Source organism: Malaya genurostris, chromosome 1, assembly GCF_030247185.1.
Source record: "Malaya genurostris strain Urasoe2022 chromosome 1, Malgen_1.1, whole genome shotgun sequence".
NCBI classification, from domain to species: domain Eukaryota; kingdom Metazoa; phylum Arthropoda; class Insecta; order Diptera; family Culicidae; genus Malaya; species Malaya genurostris.
In genome coordinates, this window is record NC_080570.1 from 135,353,915 (window position 1) to 135,376,369 (window position 22,455).

At 37.5% G+C, this 22,455-nt stretch overlaps 3 protein-coding genes across 4 annotated transcripts; 2 read left to right on the forward strand and 1 right to left on the reverse strand.

Annotated features, from left to right (window-relative positions):
* Window positions 1-119: 119 nt before the first annotated feature.
* Window positions 120-8,672, reverse strand: LOC131425847 (nose resistant to fluoxetine protein 6-like). The gene is made up of 6 exons (XM_058588067.1): window positions 8,505-8,672; window positions 8,251-8,449; window positions 8,020-8,193; window positions 5,068-5,356; window positions 1,365-2,451; window positions 120-1,307 (listed from the first exon to the last, which is right to left on the reverse strand). The coding sequence occupies exons 1-6, from the start codon at window positions 8,659-8,661 to the stop codon at window positions 1,285-1,287; spliced, it is 1,929 nt and encodes a 642-aa protein (XP_058444050.1). The 5' UTR covers window positions 8,662-8,672; the 3' UTR covers window positions 120-1,284.
* Window positions 8,673-11,075: 2,403 nt separating this feature from the next.
* On the forward strand, window positions 11,076-13,105 carry LOC131425848 (zinc finger protein OZF-like). The gene is made up of 2 exons (XM_058588069.1): window positions 11,076-11,665; window positions 11,725-13,105. The coding sequence occupies exons 1-2, from the start codon at window positions 11,616-11,618 to the stop codon at window positions 13,034-13,036; spliced, it is 1,362 nt and encodes a 453-aa protein (XP_058444052.1). The 5' UTR covers window positions 11,076-11,615; the 3' UTR covers window positions 13,037-13,105.
* Window positions 13,106-17,515: 4,410 nt separating this feature from the next.
* LOC131425849 (mediator of RNA polymerase II transcription subunit 25) lies at window positions 17,516-21,021 on the forward strand. 2 transcript variants are annotated; one of them, XM_058588070.1, is made up of 5 exons: window positions 17,516-19,549; window positions 19,657-19,819; window positions 19,883-20,299; window positions 20,353-20,544; window positions 20,611-21,021. In XM_058588070.1, the coding sequence occupies exons 1-5, from the start codon at window positions 17,784-17,786 to the stop codon at window positions 20,827-20,829; spliced, it is 2,757 nt and encodes a 918-aa protein (XP_058444053.1). In that variant the 5' UTR covers window positions 17,516-17,783; the 3' UTR covers window positions 20,830-21,021. The 2 variants fall into 2 exon arrangements, with proteins under 2 accessions (XP_058444053.1, XP_058444054.1); XM_058588071.1 differs by having other exon boundaries at window positions 17,517-19,549; window positions 20,374-20,544.
* Window positions 21,022-22,455: the final 1,434 nt, after the last annotated feature.

The following is a 22,455-nucleotide window of genomic DNA, read 5'->3' on the forward strand; positions in this document are numbered from 1 at the left end:
ACAGTTTTAATGCTGATTTTTCTTCGGAGTGCCTGGTCGTGTCGTCGGTAAGTCTGTCCTATGACCAAAAACACGAAAATGGAATAAATTATGGAAAGTTGATTCAAATAAAACTACACACTTAAAACCATTTCTTGAGCTCGGCATAATAAAATGCCGAAACTGATCAGCAACACGTAAATTTGCTGATTGCTCAGTAATCAATACGCATGTTTCTGAGCTTCGTTAAATGCATTCACTGATATTTCGGTAAAATGCTTCACTTTGCCGAAATTTGGCATAATTGCTTGCTGAATTTATCAGTAAACAACAGATATGCCGACATCAGCAGAGACGTTTGCCGAGATTTCGGAATATGCGCTAGCTGTTGCCGAGATTCAGCACGACAGCTGTCATTTATTGCCGCGTTACATTTTCGCTTCGCATTTTGCGATTATTTTCTAATGAAATTCTCGAGTAAAAAAATGGATAATCTTCGAAGAAGAGTGGAACCACTTGCAAGTAAAAATATTGAATAAATATAGTGACATGTTTCGCTTGATAAAAAGCGACTTTATCAGAGCACTCGCGATTATAAGGGAAAAACACCCAACACGGGGCTCAAAGCGTCCTCGAGACAAAACTTTGGGGGATATGCGAAAAAATAACCCAATGCATGGAATAATTCAATAGATCAAAGTAAGTTTATTTTTTGAACAATACCGTATATGCATCATTAAATATTGAACATTTTTGTAAGCCAAAAATCAATATATATTTTTATTTTCATATTTCCAGCTCGACTCAAGGTGGCCGCATCTGGAAACGCCGCTTTTTATTTATGCTACATGTTTACAGGTAGGCTTTAAGCACTACTGGCAACAAATTTGTAAGCCTCCTTTAAGTGATAATAAAATGAATTTTTTATCCTGAATGGCGTGTTTATAATGTTGGGAAAATACAAACAAAATTAATTGACTAAATTTTTAATTACTGATGATTCGGTAATTTATTTTTTTCATTTTTTCGTTTTATTGGATTGCCGAATATTCAGTGAACGTTTCACTGAGCAAACAGTAAATCATATGCTGACGATTTCGGCAATATTTGACGTTTGTCAAATTTTAGGATGCCGAGACGCTCAGTAATTTTATTTTTGCCGAGATGATAGCTGATTACTCGGCTGTGCGAATCTCGGCATTTTTTTGCCGAGACTCAGCTAAAAAATTTAAGTGTGTAGATAGATCAGTTAAACATCAGTGCTTCTCAATTTATTCCATCCTTAGAGATTTGCAAACTGTCCAATTAGTTATTGACGCCTTTTCTCTCTGCAAATATGATCAATATATGTTTAATTGTGCAATTATATGTATCTGAATACCTACTACTTCTCAGCAACAACATATCCAAATTTCCAAATGGAATTTCGAAGCACAGTGTCCATATTATAGAAACGAATGCAGTAAACATAAAGTCACCCCAGAATGTGTGTATTGTATGAAGATCACTAAAATGACGTACTGTTCGCAGCGAGCCGGTTAAAATCATTTGGACAGGCAGATGTACCAAATACATGCAGTACGATAGTTTGCCTAGTGGTTGCCAAACCGAGAGACACAAAATTTTGTTTACAGGTCCAGCGTATCCATTTGTACAGGCAAAAATGATCCAGCTCGTACTTACAGCCCACATAACGTGTTTAGCAGATTCATAAAGTGCGTCGGCTATTATAGGGTTATTCTCAGAATCAAACTGATTCAAAGGATAGCCGCCGAAAATGCACATCAGCATCAGGGCTAACGATGATATCCATCCTAAGATTATCTTCGATTTGGATAACTGGACGACATGATCCTTTGTGCTATGCAAGATATATCCGAGCACTATTCCCACGAACCAGGCGCCCATCCGAGTGTGTGTCGGCACGTAACTGTATCGATCCTGTTCTAAGCTTGAAAACATTATATTTGCTCTAAGGTCATGCTTCAAAGTAGCGCTGAAAATAAATGCCATTGATGTAACGATTAGCAGTGCTATTGCAATGGCAATCCGATGACCCCATCGCCATAAAGGATAAATGATAAACGGTGATAGCAGGAACAGTTGCATGTCTACCGACAGGTACCAGGAGTGACCTAAGCACATTTCATTTGGATTCACATAGTTTTGAATATGAAGTAATGCTGACCACCAGTATGTGTTACAATTACCAACTGTGATTTTCAATGTACTGTTCCAAACCGGCCCGGAACTGACTAGTGGATATATTCCAACAGTAAACAAAAGCAGTGCAGCAAAGGCAGGTGTTATTCTTAGATAACGATGTACATACAGAAGACACACGTTTAGTTTCTTGTTTCGATCCAGCTCCTTCAACATACTCCAGCAGATTAGTAGTCCACTTAAAAGGAAAAACGTATCGACGGAAATAGGACCAGCAATTACTAGAGCACTATAAAACGACGATGTCCACTGAAATGAATGAGATACTATTAAAATGTTTTATTTAACTGTAATGATTGAGGCAGAAGATATAAATCAAATGTATGACAGGATATCTATTTTAATCCAGAACATGAAAACGTAACATTAATTTCGAGCAATGTATGTATTTCAAGAAAATGATGATTTGGTGAGAAATCTGCTGCTGCAGACTCAGATAGTTTTGTTGTAGCAATGACATCTTTTTCCATCGTTTCATTATCCGTTCACAGTAAATTTTAGAGGGAAAACGACAGCTTGATAATGTCAATGCATTTTTAGACTGACACTGTTGATGCAAATGGGCCAGTACTGTCCGTGCACTATCGATACGATAATCGGACCGAAGTTAGTATCGCTGCGGCTCGACATAATTCACTGGGTATGTGGCCTGTGTACACTGAAAATAATTTGCACGCTAGCATCATGTGCAAAGCATTCGATCTATCACTGCTTGTAGAACACATGAAATTCATGAAAATAAACACTTAACTCATAAAATGAGTGTAAAAACTGTTGATATTTAGTGGAAATCATGTTACGTTTATATGAAATGCACTTAAAAACGATCAGATATATCGTTACCTTTAGATTCTATATGCATTTCATGTGAATGTCACATAATTTTCCACATAGATTTCAATTGAAACAGAGTTGACCGGTTAAAGTGTTTTGCATATACATTTGTGCTGTACTCATTTGCACTAGAAAATGAAGTGTTTAACACATATAGTTCGATTCAATATCAAAAAACATCACATCCAAAGGAAAAACACATCAAAGCTAACTGAAAAAAAATCTAATCTCGCATCATAGTGAATTTGCACATGAAATCTTGAAGCAAATCGCTTTGGTTATGTATTATATGAAAAAGCATATTAAATTGAAGTGGTGTTTACATATGAATCGATCGTGCAAATTTTTATCAGTGTATACTTACTCGATTGATCCCTGTTAGAAAAAATAAAACGTTCAATGGTGGTTCTTCATTGGTTCAATACGTTGGATCATTGGTCCAATGAACGTCAAATCAATCGTTCAACGGGGGGCCGTTTGCGATTTTGAAACAGACCGTTGAACCGAATGCCATTTTTTTCGTTCAACAAACCCGGCAGACAGATGTCCATTGTTGAGCCATTTTCAATATGAGGAGTTGGAGCCCCGTTGGACTAGTTTTACTGGAGAATTTCCGAAGTTTTTCCACTTATTTTTTAACCTAACACTACATACCTAAACAGTAGTTCTACTTCACGTAAAATAACAAAAAAATTTATTAAATTCAGTCTAAAATTATTGATATCGGGTAACCCTAAATATAAGAAAATAAGGCAGTAATGAGTTTTGACGTTTACGTCACTTATTCCATTATATCACCGGAACCGTAAGTGACAGCCATTCGAACTCATTGATGAACCAATAGTAGTTTTCAAACGATCCTAACGTAATCGGTTCAGTGGAGAGAAAACGCACGTTTTGTCGGTTACGTCACATTTGATTTTCGAACTTCATAAATAGCCTAATAGGAGCTTCAAAACTAGTCTAAGTTTGTTGAAACCGGTTAAATCATCTCTGAAAAAATTTGTCGGTTGCGTCACTTATACCATTTTATCTTCGGATTCAAAAGTCACAGCCATTTGTTTTTCGAACTTGATCAACGACCAAAAGTAACTCTCAAACGAGCCTAAATTTGAAGAAATCGGTTCAGCTATCTTCGAGGGAACTGAGCGGTGGTATATAACACTATGGATCTCTGAGGCTCCGTTCGAAAGTCAATTTCCAGCAATTCTATTTCCTTTATAACAGGGGTGAAAATAAGCAAATTTTTTGATTCACAGTAAATAAAAGTAGTCAGTATTATCTTTTCATATCACATATTTATTGTAGATATTATTATGAATTTTGAAATGAATAATTTTTGATAAGATGAATTTTGGTTTTACATCGAATTTAAAAAGGTCTTCAATTTCATTTCCCACAATTTAAAACATAATCGCACTTTTAGTTTTGTTACCCAATTTTTTAATTCACGGTGTTCGGTTTTTTGATTCACAATCAGATATCTTGATTCACATTTTCATGCACAACATGGGTTTATTTCCACCTCTGCTTTATATAGAGAAAGGCAATAATAGCTTTGTTATGTTCCGTGTAGTTTGAACGCAACAGTAAGGTGGATTTCGCCAAGAAGGATATTAATACGCTCAATTGTCTACAATTCATTCCAATACGAAAATATTAGACAATTATAAGACGTAAGATGAAGGCAATTGGATGGCTATAGATACTACAATTACTAATTTCTGTGAGCATTATAAAAATGCTTAAATCAACTTCGAAAATAATATGATTTTACGGACCCAGATTCAAAATGTAGGTTATTCCTGATCTTTGGAAGCTATAATTGTTAATATCCGACTAAAATGCTTTAAAATATTTGTCTTGTTTTAACTTTGTAGCTATGTTGAGAAATTTTGAAAAAAAATGATAATGAGATGTCAAAGGTATTTGCATTACTAGTAATTCTAAGGAATAAATCATAAACATTTCAACAAAAAGATGTCATTTAGTAAAAATTACCTTCAATTGATATCTATAAATAGTACTTACTTCAATCGTGGAAGCCGGATTTATAAGAGGTGCTGACATCATCAACATATACGAGTGTCCGTATATTATCCACATGATCGCTAAAACACGCACACCATGAAGACATTCGATTATCTCAGATTTACTACCCTGATCCTGCTTGGTTTCTGTTATTTTGGTGAGCTTCGCCCAATTGGAATAAACAGAAAAGGTTGTTAGACAAGCGGTTTGTTTCCTTCCGTTCAATATTCCAAACACGTCGTACATGGTACTAGCAATCACGGCACCGAAGATTAGTGAAAATAAAATTCTACGAAAAGATAGAATTTTTTTAATTAGTAGTGGAAGTAAGCAAAATGTAAAAAAACTGGGATATTATGAGTTTGGGGATTCTTATATGAACATGCCCTTACTCGACTTACTTCTTACTCGACTGCATGATTTTTCAGTGCTAGAATTTTCGCCTGAGTTGGCTGCTCGATCAACCCGATTGACAGTGACATTATAAATGTCATTGAATATTCGCTCATTTTATGAATGTGTTAGTGTAAAATTTAGGCGCCTTAAGCCATTTCACTACACTCCAGCTAGAGGAATAAATGATGCTGACTAAGGTAGGCCGTTTTGTTAATTTCCAGCGAATTTCAACATTTTATGTTGGAATTCTAAGAAGAACTGGTTATTTACTAGTTCTGTTTATCCAAAAAACATGAAGATTTAAATTTGTATATTCAGTTATGTAATGTTTTCATTTAAAACTAAACTGAAAATCAGCGCGAAACGTTCTCACTCAATTCCGACAGATTTCCGAATCAATCGGTTGTAGGCGAAATTCATTCGGAATCGAATGTTGCACTGGACTTGGAATTGATTCGGAATTCCACATGATTTCCACATGGAATTCCGAATGAAAATTTCTCGCCGATTCGGAATTAATTCGGAATCCATTCGGTTCTGATAATGTGGGTGCCCACTTGTACGCGGCGAGCAGATTTCCCCCCAGACGGCTGGCTATGTCTGCCAGCCGTTCTTGCTGGAATTCTGCCAGAATTCCGGCAAAAGTCTGGCAACAATCCAACAACCGTTTCCGGCAGAGAATTTCGCCTAGCGGTTATTAACGGTTCTGTTTCTGTCAGATTTTTGCCATACAAGATTGGCAGAACCGTTTTGAATCGGTTCTACATTTTTAGCGTGCTGGTTTCATTTTTTTTTATTAAAAAGTCATTTGAAAGGCAATAAATTATTGCCCTTCATAATAATAATTAAGAAAAATATTATTGCCAATAACAGTGCTTTCTCAATACCAAACATACCAATATTTCAATCTCATTTAACTCGTCTCAAGATTCTTTTTTTGTATGCACATGCGGAATTGACGAACATCAAATGAAGTCGAATTAAAAAAAAAGAAAAAAGAAGGAAGAGAGAAATAAACAAGACACATACGGCGAGGTAATGACGCAATTTCGCCTGTACAATTTTGACAGCTGCCGGAATGCAGCCAGCCTTCTGAGGGTTGCCAGAATTCCTCACAAGAGGGTGATAGTGAAAGTCAAGTGAATGAGATAAGATAGGTTAACAATGAATCATTTTCATCGAATTAGATACTTTTGCATTCTTCATTTCATTTGCACACTTCATACCATCACATCGCATTTATGTAACATACTTTTTGACATTTTCAGATTCAAATCCAGTAAAAACGTTTCTGTCTGAGTGTAAGTTTTCCAATAACCAACTTGTACGCGGTGGGCAGTTTTCCCCCCAGACGGCTGGCTATGTCTGCCAGCCATTTTTGCCGGAATTCTGCCAGAAACCTCTGTTCTGTGGACCTCTGTCTGCCGGGTATGTTAAAACGGCGCTAGGTTCAATGCTCTGTTTTAAAATCGGCCTCCCGTAGGACGATTTATTGGACATTCATCGGACCAACGATTCAACGTATTGGACCAACGATGGACTTCCGTTTGACGTTTTTTTTTCCTTAGAGGGCTACTTATTTTTACGAGATTCGATGCGGACTCAACTGAGAACGCCATGTTAAAAAAAAGTATGTCGCTTATAATTTGTTCGTAAAATGTGAGAGCTGGATATATTGGTAATATGATGTCTTTGATGTAATTAAACTTAAACTGTTAAATACACGAAGAACCAGAAAACCACTCCTTACTAAGAGGATATCTCACACCTTATTCGTCGAAATTTTTTTCTAGCTTGATATGACTGTCAGTGACATCTGTGCTAAGTGTCACGTCAAAATATTCAGTAGTGTTCAGTATACGTCTGTCTTTCTGAAGTATTAAAAGTGCAATCGACGATTTTTTCAATGAGTGAAATTATTCAACAAAGAAGTTTCATTAAATTTTGTGTGTGAAATCAAATTTCTGGTGCCGAAACGTTCAGAATGTTGCAAAAAGCCTTTGGTGATAATTGTATGTCGCGAGCAAGTGTTTTTGATTGGTGAAAGTTGTTCATGAAGGGTCGAGAACGCGTCACGTCAAAGCAAGTCAAAAATCAAGGTAATTTTGACAGTTTTCTTTGATTATCGCGGTGTGGTGCACTCCTAATTCTTTCCTGTCAACAAAGAACACTATTTGAGTTTTATGTGTCCTTTGTACAAAGCTATTCGTAAAAAGAGGCCGAAATTATGGGCCGACAAGTCTTGTTTTTTTGTACCACGATAATACACCGTCGCATACAGCATTGATTCTTCGTATTTTTTTTTGGCCAAAAATTCAACCAATATCGTTCCGCAACCGTTCTGGCTATTCAGCAAACTCAAACTATCACTCCGGATTCCGAAAATTGACTGTGACAACTGTTTCACTGATTGGAAACAATAACATATTTGAATTGTTTTCAATACTTGACTAGAGTACAGAATTTGTTATTGAATTAAGAAGAAATTTCCAAAAATTGCTGGCCAATTTATCCCAAATCATAAGTTCAATCTAGATTGATCATCTCGAAACTTACATCGCCGTTACTTCTGCTGTTCCTAATGAAGCAGAATTGTTTTCACAATAAATAGTTAAATGATCGGAAACTATGCCAAATCGCATTTCAATCAGGCGTTCCATTGACTTATGAAGATGCTGCTCTTCGTTGCATGTGTTTGGAAAGCAAGATCCAATTCCGACTCCATCGATACTGCAGGATCATAAAAAATCAGTTAATCACAAATAAAACGAATGTTATTCATTATACCCTTTCATGTCCACAAAGAACCGATTTTGTTCTGTTAAGTTATCTAATAATCGCGGTAATACGACTATGCAATATTTACCGCGAATCAGTCCGACATCCACGTGATTGTAACTGTACCCTAGACACTGATCAAAGCTTCCAAAATCATACTGATTCCCCGAAAACTGACCAGATGGCCAGGTTCCCCATGAATCGAACACTAAAATATATGCACTATTAAAATTGTCAACATGCAAACAATATTCGATGTATACATTCTAGAGCCCAACTTTTCTTATCGTTAAATCCAGAGCGTATTGCTTCTAGCTGATCCTCACATAATGCATTTTGACCACTGCACATCACTATTGAGCTACGGTTAACCATTAAAAGAATTATTATCGAAACTCTTTTAATTGCTTTCCGTTCCATAGCTGCAACAATCAAATTCATTCAATAACTGCCCAAATATTTTCGCTGCTTCCAGTTTTATCTAATTGCATCATTGGTCGTTGAACTGAGCGTTCATTGCTCCTAGACCGCTGATAAGGTGATATAAGCTTAAACTCTTATTGTTAGCAATGCTCCTATATAATCGAATCATTCTAACTGATAATGTACACGTGAGACGTTTATACAAGTACGCATTTCGGACGATTTCAATAAGTTGTAAATATATCAATAGTATTCAATATATACTGTGATGGAGTCAATATGCACTAGGTGTTATTAAACCAAGATTCAAGATATTAAGAATGGTCTGAAATACTGTATTAAATCAATCATCGCTTATTCATGTGGCAAATGAATATGTTTCTTCATATATGAGGTTATATATCGAATAACTGCTTAACAAAAAGAATCTCAAACCATGTGGAAATGATTTTGGCGACACATGTGCCATCATGAAAATTTTCAAACTCATGCAGTTCATTTGGAATTCGTCACCAGATTGCCTGGTGTTGCATCAACACCGCTTTCCGATGATTTACAAGCCAGCGAAGATGATGCACAGACTAACAGACATGACAGTATGAGCAAATTCTTATAAAAATAATTTTTCGTGATGCACTAGTTCCACCTATATTGTACAGCGCAAACTATTTACTATCTGTACACCCCTTGTGTTATGTAAAAGTTTTTTTACTAGTTGGTTTCCCCTCGTTTGTCAACACCGATCAGCTGCTTGCAGTGATGCCTGATTTCATCAAAATATTTGAAAATGAATCGTCACAATAAATTATTGGATTACGTTGATAATATATTTAACTTTTTCGCGATGTTGGAAGGTAACCATTTATTTGACTCAACGTTATTCATCTAGACTATTGTTTATTGTGTTGGTAGATTTCACCCGAAATTAGGTGGCGGCAGACCAGAAGCAAGTAAATATTGTAACAAAACGGGTTCTATTTTGTATTGTGTTGAAGGATGAGAAGTAGGCACAATTATGTATATAGTTTTGGCAATATGTATTAAATCTGTATCCTGCATGAAATTCGCATGGACGTATACAAATCAATACATTACAGGTAATTCTGTATGAATGGCAACTCTGTTGAATGAATTGTTTTTGATAGGGTAACGTGGCGCCATCATGACACATGTGAGTACTATCCCAAATAAAGGAATATTCGAAATGACCGTTAAAATGATTGAAGAATCTAATTCGAGTGTCCTGTCTGTTAGTCTGTGGATGATGTACCGCCATTCATTTCATATATTAAAACTACTGGTTAGAGTAAGATGCTTTATTTCTGTTCGATGCATTGGTTGAAAGTGTAAGTGAAAAAATAGTTCATTCGCTTTGACTTTTCGCGTCGCTATAACAGCAGTATTGCATATTCGTCGAATAATGTTGTCAGTAATATTGTTTCTTAAATACAAAGTTTAGATGTTGTATCCGATTTTGTTGCAGATTGTTGACTGGAAGCAAAGACAACATATTAACAAGATATCCAGCTCTCACATTTCCCGAACAAATCTTTGGCAACATCCTTTTTTGCGACCATGGCGCCCTCAGGCGAGTCCGCATCGAATCATGTACATAGAAGTAGGGGAGAGAAATGTCAAATTCGTACGCGCCAAAATAGCAGCACTGCGCACCCATACAATTGACATGACATGTTGAATGAGACGCCTTGCGATGGCGTTGCTGAACTGAAGATTGAGATCGCTCCAAGCTGACAGGGTCTGCTGGAAGTCGAGTAATCCGCTAAATCCCGCATATCGTTTTGGCTACCTGGGCAGCCATGGCCACCAGACGGCTACCAAAATTGATTCAGTGACGGTTGTCAAATCCAATTTGACAAAACAAAGTCGCCTGTATCTAAGTTAGCAGAGCGTTTTCATCTTCTCACCTTCGCTGAAAATGTCAAAGATTTCAATCTGGAAAAAACATGGCGGATACGGTTGTATCGTTTGAGTTGTATATCTGGCGTTGTATGCGGGATATAATGTGGTGACTCTACACGGAACCATAAAACAACCTAATAATAGCTGAATAAATTTAGAAAAAAAAATTGGTTCCTTTCAAAGCTACAGAGTGGCTCTGGTTATATAATCATTTAACTAAACTAAATCGAAAACCGCTCTATTTTCTGTATAACTCAACCGATATCGTCAAACTTGCGGACAGATCACGTTCAAATGATTTGTTCTGGAGAAATAATAGCATAAGTGTCATAACCGACATACTGCTTGGATATTTTAATATTTTTTTTTGACCCAGAATAGCAAACTTAGTAAAATGTCTAGTTGGCCGATACTTCATCAATCCATTCTGTACTACTCTCATAATCACTAATCATCACTAGTGTTTAGCATGTCTCCTCGTATCTTCGAATAATGATGAGAATGTGGCACACGAGCATACTGGTTTGTGATGCTAAACAAATAAATGTATGACAAAGGGATGTTGTACCGATAAGTGAATTGAACCACGTTTTCCAAATTAGTCACAACTAGCAACAATTCTAATTTTTATTTCGTTTTGCAACTGTTCGCGGCATTCGAAAGCGCACATATGTATAAAAATAGTTTGGAAGATTTTTATTTGATCACATCTGTGGATTAGCAACCGTACAGGCATCACGTGCAATTTAGTGATTAAAGAACAGAGAGACGAAATGCTACTCTAAGTCAACGATCTTAACAAAGATGTTCAAGTTACGCAACGTTTAGTTTCCGGTAAATTTTCAATTCGATTACTTGATTGTCTGGTGGAGAAAAATCTTCCAGGTACCTGAACTGGAAGTTTGGAAAATAGTTGGAGTTGCAGACAATAACTGCAAGTTGTGGAAGCAACTGGGAAATGAGAATACATTTTCTATTTATCAAAATAATTATCAAATGAATGATACTTCAGGTGTAGCTGAAATGTTGAAATGGACTTCATCGATATACTGGAGAAACAAGAACCCATCAAACAGTCCTGGTAGGTGTTGCAATTAATTTTGATAAAACTGAGCCCTAATACACAAATATTGATTTTAGTGATGGAAGAACTTGTACCTCGCTTGTGTCACTCGAAATGGACCCGTTGAATTTTACTTCTCAAAAGAATGATGAAACAATGGTTGGCAACGACACTTTTAAACACTATGTGACTGAATCTCAAACGGCAAATGATAGCAATGATAGCGATCTTGAATCGGACGAACAGGACGGAGAAAAGAGTACAGAATCTTTGCATGAACAACCTCCTGTTAACAGACATAAATTTGCTGACATTTTCAATGAAATCTCGGCAGTGACTTTCCGTTGCTGCGGATGCAAAACTAGTTGCGCTACTCTGGATGAACTGAGAGCCCATAGTGAAACGATACATTCAATGAATTCCGTGTCGATTGATCTTCTGAAAGGCAAGAAACAATGTGAGATTTGTTTCAAAATTTTGAGTAATAACAGTTCGTACAAAAATCATCAAAAAATTAACAAAATTGATTTTCAATGCAAAATATGCGGTGATATATTCTCTGCCCGTAAGCGAGTGCTTTCACATTATAAAAGGCTACATGGACCAAACACGAGGGTTTCCGATGAGTATCGTACATGCTGCGGATGTGTCGAAAAGTTTGAAACCAGAGATGCCCTCAAAGCACACTCCGATAAAGTGCATCTGCCGGAAAAACCTCCACCAAACGAAAATCGTCCATTTGTCTGCCAGATTTGCTTCCACAACTTCACAAACGAGAAGCACTTGTACGCCCATCAGATAAGACGAGTGAAGTACGCTAAGATTCATCAATGTACGCAATGTGGTAAAACCTTCACTGGTGCTAGTATTCTTCGAGATCATGAAATCTTTCACCGCGGTGATCAATCGTTTCAGTGTATGCATTGCTCAATGACATTCAGTAACAGGGATACATATCGCAGGCATGTTCGCCGGCACACGAATCAGGCAGATCAATATCGATGTGAAGAGTGCCCCAGAAGATTCAAAACGCGTAAAAATCTTCTAGAACATGCTCTTTTGCATACCGGTGAACGTCCGCTCGTCTGTCCATACTGTCCGAAAACTTTTGCTCGGGATAGCTGTTTTAAGTTTCACGTTCGAATACACACCGGCAAGAAAAAATTTCCCTGTCCGCAATGCAGAAGGAATTTTTCTTGTAGCTCTGATCGAAATCGGCATGTCCGTTTGTTTCACGAGAGGCAGAGACCATTCCCTTGCTTCTACTGCTCCAATACATACCCAAGAAAAGACTACCGTCGTAAGCACGTAGAAAGTACGCACGCGCAAGAACTTTTGGAGAATCCCGTTCCCGAGTTGGAACTGTCTGGAAGCAAACGATGGCAGTAGAGGCGGTTTCGTTTGGGATGGTTAGTTTTACGAATGAAACTGAATAAAAATTTTCTCAGTCCAAGTATATTTCTGTATATTCCTAATCAATTAAAAACTGGTCCATGTATGTAAACCTAGCTTTCCATCATGATTCTATTAAGGTGACTCGAGGCCAGAGATGGCATTTCACCAGAGTGATACACGCTGGAGCAGGATTCTTGTCCACACCGAGGATGCAAAAAACGAAGCACCGCACAAAGAGGAAAGCGCACTTCTTCTCAGTGTCGAATAGACAGCATTTGAGTGTGTGCTTGTGGTTAAAGCAGCTGGCGCTAGTGAAACACATTCTCTTCGCATGAATCGCTCACACGCGCTCTCGTCTAAATACACCCAAGTGAGGGCAAAACAGTTCATTTTAAAGAACCGTTCAGTGATGCAGAGTTCTGTTGAAAGAACTAGTTCTCCAGAGCCGTTCGTTCGTTCTATTCATAGTTGGTTTGGTAGTTTAAAGACTAAACGAGAACTTACTTTTGTAAGCTTAAGCGAGGAAAAAAAGGTCCCTCGAAATAGAACTGAGGTTTCGTGACGAATCTTTCTTATTAGTACCGTTCTTGAAAAAAGGTTGAGCGAGCTTAAAAAACAAAAAAAAAAAATCTCTCGACTTTGAACTGAGGAACTACCGTTCTCGAAAATAGAACTATAACTCGTTCATTCTTTCAAAAGAACTAGTTCTTTTGAACCGTTCGCGAACGAATTGCCCATCTCTACAAGTGACCACTGGCGCGTGATGGTGAGCGAACACTTCTGTGAACTTCAATTAATAGAGAGTAGATCTGGCCTTGCTATGAAAAATTTGCAAGGAAAACCGAAAATTTTACGATAAATTGTTTTATTTTGCTGATTTTGCGTGTCCACGCTTTTTCTACGCAAACCATACAGCAGAGTGCTCACCGGCGTGTACACCTCTATGAAAGTATCTGCATCCACCTCAGAGAATTTATTAGCTAATGCTCTAGCACTTTGGTGCGATTCAGTGGAAGAGGTAAAAGGAAATAAACAAACGCACTCATGATGCGTGCACACTTTATACAACAGTGGTGTATAAATGTGAAAGAGAAGAGCTCTCGTTGAAGTTGTCAGTGCGAGGGGAGAAATTTTGCTTGCTCTTCGTCACACAGAGAAGATAGACATCTCTGCTCGAGGCAAAACTTTCCCAATCTCAATTGTAAGAATGTCTCAATTCCGCAAAAAAATTACTCCTAATTTCGATTCCACACTTTGGTTTAACAAAATAAAGAAAAAACTTACAGTAGGTAAGACAGAGACAAAGCCGCGAGATTGACGTATTTGAGATGTATATAAATATTAACTTTATTTATTTTTATTTTCGTCAAGCATATGTAGACTACATATAAATGGTTTACAATGTTTACTTAGATACTACGCATTATTTCTACGACTAAACTAGAATTTCATTTCATTTTTGGACATACCAAGGTCAAGATGTTCGCAATATTGATTGTAGTGGCGCATTATTCGATTGATTGGGCTATATTTGGCGTAATTTGTTCTAATGTTTCTTTCTAAAAATAATTTCCTGGTTCGTAATTGACGGTTAGGTTTAATAAAGCCCAGCATGCTATTTGCTTTATTGATTATGGTATTGTAGTGTTCCACAAAACTGATTCAATACCGTTTGATCGTTTAAGATTTGATTATCCTAAAGAATTCGGTTTCGAAAGATTGAGTTTGTTAATTTCTAAATAAGCTCTTCACTTACATTTGGGGTCCTAAAAGAACCGTTAGTGACTTTGTAGTCTTGGAAAGGATTATTTGGTTACGGATTATTACGTTTGTATTTCAGGAAGAAGGGTACCAGTCAAAGTCATTTGTAAGTTTGAGCCTTGACCTAGAGGAAATATATATCGTTTATTTATACCCGGCTTTAACCAAGTTGCGGTCGTTCGCCGGCGTGTCCTAGAGGAAATCAATACATAAATATAATCATAACACAAGTCGTACAATCGCTCATATATTTCTATATTTCATACATATCAATATTTGAATGAAAGAAACTATCAAACTGATGATTCTACCTCCTATTTGCAAAAAAATAATCTTCATAGTTCTATCGATAACACTTAGAGCCATTATAACGGCTAATTTTGTATAATGTTCCCCATCGATGTCCACTTTTCGTTTTCTTTTTCTCCAATACATACGACCAGAAGCTGGATGACGCAATCGCTCTGGTTTGAAGCGAAACTCACAATGCGAATGTTCAACAGCAGATATGCTCTCAGAAGAACTAGTTGTTTTTTGTCTTCGTTTAGGTTAGAGGAACGGAACCTCATATCCCCATTTTTTTGCAAAAATTTTTTTTATTCATCAACATAATCACCTTTTAGGATGATACAATGGTTCCAACGTTTTTCCAATTTTTCAATACCATGTTTATAAAAAAAATTATCTTTCGCTTCAAAATAAGCTTCAGTTTCAGCGATGACCTCCTCATTTGAGCCAAATCTTTTTCCCTGGAGCATTTTTTTAAGATCAGCAAAGAGCCAGTAGTCACTGAGGGCTAAATCTGGCGAGTATGGGGGTGGGGAAGCAGATCAAAGCCCAATTCGTTCAATTTCGCCATTATTTTCATCGACTTGTGGCAGGGTGCATTGCAGAAATCGCGGCACCCACTTGGAAAAAACCTTTTTCATGCTCAATTTGCATGAAGGATAGTAAATACACTTCCATATGATATCTGTGTCATCTAAGCAATCTCACGGAGCTTCACTTTACGATCTTTCATTATAATTTTTGTCACTTCACTCACATTTTCCGGTGTAACGGCTTCCACAGGTCTACACGAGCGTTCCGCGTCATTTGTGTCGGTACGACTACGTTTAAACTCGACGAACTATCGACAAATCGTTGCTTTTAATGGACAAGGGTCCGGATAACATTTTTCAATCCATTGTTTCGCTTGCACGGTGTTTTTACCCATTAAAAAACAATGTTTTATCAAAACACGAAACTCGATTTTTTCCATTTTTTAAACAAACTACAAAACGACTTTACTCCAACCTCGTTAACTCAGCTGTTTCTGGTCGGATCGACTTAAAATTTGGACCCGTTTCAAGTAAAGGTTAGTACTCTAGAAAGATGTAGTTACTGGTTTACTACGAGCGCCATCTCTGCTTTAGTCTCGGGACTTATTGATCCATGTGATAAACTACCAATTATTTGCTTATCAACAAAAGTTGAGTTGATTTTATTGGCAAAATCTTTGTTGATTCAATTCTAATTTATCTTTATGTTAATAAAAAAATTGATTCCTTTCATCTATGATCTAATTTGTACACTTCAACACCGTTTATTGTGAAAATTAATCGTGTCAGTTATATTTCTTACAAATCAGAGAAACTTTTTCAACCTTGAATAAACAATATAGTTTGTACGTGTTTCAAAAAGTGAAATTTCATCTGCTCATTTCTTTTCCGTGGTGCATTTCAACAATACAAGCGTAAATATTGATAATCAATAATATTAGAAAACTCATATTACATGACACGTTTTCTTAACAAAAAAAAATTCTTGCAGGATATCTCTATTTTAACTGATCTGCAATGGCATCGCGCCATGATTGTGGTTCTAAATAATTGTAATTTCTTTAATGTAAGTAATAAGAATTGCTAAAATAAAATAAATCGAGAAAAAATGTATCAAAAATAACCCTCTAAATTACTTGAAAGAAATTATTTCACTCTTAACAACAACAAAAAAAAAGGATTTTAAGAAACAAAAAGCGTAAGTAGAGAGAATAATCATTTAGGTTTATATCATTTCATTTATTTCAACTGCCAAGTTTATAAATTCAAAGCACTATAAAGATTACCTTCATCTAAAGTTAGTTCATTGTAAACTGATTTTGCAAGTTAAATTTACTATGGAATTGTTTGTTAAGAAACTGGCAGGAATGCATAAGTCAAATATTTGTTATTTTTTACGAAATATTTATTGAAATAAACTAATTCACTGAGACAAATCAAACATCTAGTTTTGTAGTTTCAAGCAACAATGTTTGCTATATTAAAGCAAATTTTCTGTTGTCACTATTTCAATAAAATAAATCGTTGCGAGAAACCAAACTTTAGTTACTTTTACATAATTTTTCCCTGCGTGTAGGAGAGAAAAACTCGATTTGTTTACTTTTGTAAGATTCGTCCTTCCTTGAATACAGCTGATATTAGCTCTGAAACAGAATTTTGAGCCATGTTTCGTTCCTATGTTTACTTGCGTGGATCCCAGCACTATACTTAATTTCGTGAGAAAATTACACACAGCGAAAACCGCCTTATCTTGCCACCATTGTTATTGTACATCGTGGGGTAGAGGTATATTCCCTTTGCGTGGCTCTTATTCGTCATAAACTCTGCGCGTTTCGTTTTCCATTCGATTATTTTATCTGTCATTCTATTTTATTCTCTGGAATTAGGAACGAGTTGGATTTGTTTTTTTTATTCAGAAACGGTTCTGTGGTAAACGAATGATAACCGGAATCAAACCGATAGATTTATGTTATCTGCCGTTCTGTGTTTTGATTTTTATATCATCAATATCATACTTTTTTTTTATTTGTGAAATAATAAGTATTCCAGACGAAATACTTTGATCGACGGTGAAAGTTTTTAAATGTTATGAATGTTTAGTGTCAAATATATATTTTGAGAATTTATTTTCGCCGGTCTGTGAAACTAATCCAACCAAAATGTCATCGGAAATATTGTTTGTAATCGAAGGTACTGCTATCAACGGGGCCTACCTTAATGACATGAGGAGTAACTACATTATTCCTACACTGGAGTATTTTTCTCAGAGCCCTGTGTCCGAAGAACGGAGTGATTGCTATGCCACGGATAAAAATGGGAATCAGTATGGCATTGTGGTTTACAAAACCGCTCAGAGCTTACCGGGAATATGTTGTACTACTTTCGGACCATACAACAGTGCAAACAAAGTGCTAGGTGCTATCGACAAACTGGAGCTAAGTGGAGGAAAAAGTGAATCTAATGCAAACCTCGCAGAAGGTCTTGCTACAGCGCTGGTATGCTTTGATGATTTTGAGGAACTTCGAGAGAATGGGATGAAAGTACACAAATATTGCATTTTGATAGCGGCCAGCTCCCCATATTTAATGTGCGTTACAGAATGCTACGCCTATGACAACAAAAACGTAGAACAGTTAGTGTCTCTGTTTCAGGAGAAAAATATTAATTTGTCAATCATTTCACCACGGAAAATTCCAATCTTGTTCCAACTTTTCGAAAAATCAGGAGGCGACTTAAGTTCATCTAGTACAAAAAATTACTGCAAAGATCCGCGTCATTTGGTACTACTCAAAGGATTTAGTCTGAAAGAACGCCCCGTTAGTCCACCGGCAAGTAATATTCATCACCAGCAGCAAGCAGGTAGTATGCCAAGCCCCAATCCCAACCAACAACAACAACAGCAGCAGCAGCAGGTTGCTGCTCAGAACGTCATCGATAACGTTAATGTCAATCACATGAATAATATGAGCAACAATCCGGCAATGCGAAGTGCTATGACAAATCAGCAGGCAGTCATGCAGCAGCAGCTTCAACAACAACAACAGCAACAGCAGCAACAACAACAGCAACAATGCCGTATGAATTTCCCCCAGGGTCATATGAATAATCAAATGTTTGTCAACCAAATGCCAAATCAGCAAACTGTTGGAGGCATGAATTATCAACAACAACTACAGCAGCAGCAGCAACAACAACAACAGCAGCAGCAACAACAACAACAGCAACAACAACAGCAGCAGCAGCAACAGATGCGTTGGATGGCTCCTCCACAAGCGCAAGCACGAAACTTTATGCAACCAGGAGGAATGAATGGAAATCCAACACAACAGCAACCTCAAAATCAGATGGTTGGAAATAATGCTCAAACTAACTCGGTGCTTATCTCTCAACTAACAACTCCTCCGCACTCGATGAATGCCCAGCAACAAATGAACCAAATGAACAATCCCCAGCTAAGAATGCAATTCGTCAATAGCTGCCTCCAGCAGCAACAGCAGGGTCAACCCAACCAACAGCAAAGCATGCTACAACAACAACAGCAACAAATGCTAGCTCAGCAGCAGGCGAACATGCAAAACCAAAACATGCAAAATCCAATGGGTGTACCGGGTGGACAAATGGGTGGTCCAGTTGGGCAAATGGTTGGTGTCAATCAACAGCAGCTTCAGCAGCAGCAACAACAACAAGGGGGATTGGGCAATCAGCAGCAGATGGGAGGAGGCCCAGGAGTACCTCAACAGCAGCAACTCGGTCCGGGTCCTGGACAACAGATGGTTCAACCGGGCTCGAATCAACCTCCCCGCGAACGCATCTGGAGTGGCACACTGGAGTGGTTGGAGAAACCGAATAAGAATGATGCGGCGAAAATTACTCGACAGCTGCCGTGTTCTGTTACGGCCAACATTCGTGATGGTGAACCGGAGATGTTAGTATTGCCCTTGAATGTATGCCTCGTAAATTCGAATGTTATGAAGTTGGTTTTTATATAGTTATTCATGCGATTCGTCCTTTTTCTATTTTTCGTGGTTTTAGCAAAGCAGACAACTGGCCTCCTCGGCTTATTATGCAACTGATGCCAAAAGCATTAGTTGGAAGCGCTGGTGGACAGTACATAAAAGAATCAAAGACAGTTGTCTTTATTCCTTCACCTTGCGAAGCTCTTGATGCGTTGTCCAAAGTGATGGGTTCGGGATTCGTACGTATCCAGCGAAAGCTGTTGATCATTTATCTTCTAATTTGCTATGCACTTGTATTACAGGCTGGTTGTGTACACTTCACGACATCACCTAGCTGCGATATTAAAGTTTTGATATTGTTGTACACTGCCGAAAAGAAAGCCTATCTGGGATTCATTCCCAACAATCAGGCGGCTTTTGTCGATCGTCTGAAAAAGGTAATCATGCAAAACAAATCCATACAAGCAGCGAACCAACAGCAAGCCGGTCAAAGCTCGGGTATGGGTATGCAAGGGCCGCAAGGCGGTATGACTGTTCAACAACAACAGCAGCAGCAGCAACAACAACAACAACAGCAGCAAGTTCAGCAACAACAACAAGCTAATCAGCAAATGATGGGAGGACCTATGGGACCGGGTCCGGGACAGATGGTTCCCGGTCCTGGACAAATGGTTCCCGGTGGTATGCAGCAAGGTCCTCGCATGGGAGGGATGGTCAATGTAAGTTTGTTTTATCGAATCTAAACTAGATGAACTGGGTCCTACCTTTACAGCAAATGAAACCAATTGGTCAGATGCAGCAGGATCAATTCAATAACTACGGTCAAATGGGACAGCAGCAGATGCAGGATCCAAGTATGCAAATGTCGCAACAAGAGCAATATAAAATGTTGCTACAACAGCAACAACAACAACAGCAGCAGCAGCAACAGCGAAACATGGCAGGTCCCATGGGAAATATGGCGGTAGTTTTATATCGAAAATAGCGCAAAATTCAAAATTTACATCGTTTTTTTTTTTATCTGATACAGATGAACGTTGGACTTCAAAATCAGCGGATGATGCGACCGGTTTTATCCAACAATCCGGGGCTGAGACATTTGCTACAGCAGCAACCAAATCCACAATTTCGTCAGCAGATGGCTATGGGGAATCCAAATCCTATGGGACAGATGGGAGGACAACGTCCGAATCTTAACCCAAATCCGAATCAGGCTCCATTTGACGATGCCAACTTTGACTTTATGTAGAACGGTGTCCGGTGATTCATTCCGTAGTTCTAGGATCAATAATCTTTGATATTACCAGCTCGATCAACATGCACAGCGGTTGGCACAAATGATCGTTCGACTTATCTTCCTTAAACAATCTTATCGTTGTAGAATCACCCTACAGTTAGGCAAAAAGTGTATGTCCAAATACATGGTATTTTATATGATGAACCAGTGTTTTTCTCTTCTTTATTTTGGCATATTTGCAAAGGTTAGAAATTCTTCCCTTCTATCACAAATTTTACTAAGTTTCAGCACCTTGTACATTAGTCTTTGATTCATGAGAAACCCGTTACCCAAGTAGCACGATACACACAAATTTCGCAGAATTCGGTAATATTTTACCGAATTTTCAACAGCTAACCGTTCGGTAAACAGTTCGGCAATTCAATTGATTGCTGAGCGTTCGGTAATGGAAATTTTGTTGACCTGTCAAACAACTACCGAACATTCAGTAAGTTCAGTGATGTTAACTAACGGACGGTTCGGTAATTTTTTTTTGCTTTGGTTGAAATTAAAAATAAATTTAAAAGGATTTCGGATTTTCCAAATAAATATAATTTTTCATTCATTGATTACGCTTTGCTATTTTGAAAATGTGTATTCCGTGATTGTTCACTGCAAAGTGTGAAAAAATTTAGCTCCAGTCGTCTTTTGGCAAATACCCAAACTTAAAATGTGTTCATCCAGCGTAATATTTTCTTCTCCATTGATTTCAAGGTCGAAGTTTGAAATTTCATACTGCTCATCTGTAGGTGAGAAAACGTTCACTGTTTCCGCAAAAGTGGACATTTCAGTCGGTTTTTTCAATTATATGTGTTTTTTCATGTTGTTATTATTATGTCCGAAACAATAATTATCTGGAAAGAACTTTTCGGGTGTTTCGGTAGTTGTTAAATAAAACATGTTGTTTGCTTGAAGTCCAATCGAAGAAGAGACCGGCTCTTTCTCAGACCATACTTTTATCTTTTATTTTCAGGTAGTCATTGTCGTAAACACACTAATTGAATGTTACATAATATCTAGATAAATAGTTCATAGTAAAGCGCAGTTACACTGAAAGAATTTAATATTCTGAACGCTGATACAACAGCTCTTCCCCCTTAAGGAGATATTACAAAATTCACAATCTGAATACATTTAACCATTATAATCATTGAACTAAGAATACACAATTACAATTATATATCTGTACCATCTAATGAATTGTTTCCATTTTGATTCTTGCTTCGGTGAGTTCACCTTCCTATTTGTTTCCGTTATGGCTGTCCCAATGAACTCCGAAACATCGTTAGCGTTTTGTACAGTCACAGACAGTTGCTGTGTCAAAGGTGAAAGCATCCACCCTCCGTTCAGTCGGCCCCACATATTAGGTAATCTATTAGTTGTTCGAAGAACCATCACCACACTCCTTTCCTTAAGAGTTGGTGAATATCTCTTCACTTTTATGTCACCAATCTTTGTGACAATCGTTGAACGAAGCCTTGAAAACCTCTAAAAGATCCAACCAAGCAAACAATATTCAATTGGAATTGTTCTTAGCCAGTTAGCTGCAATGCTTTGTCATATTCCGAAATGGCTCGGCAATACTCATCAAAAGAAATC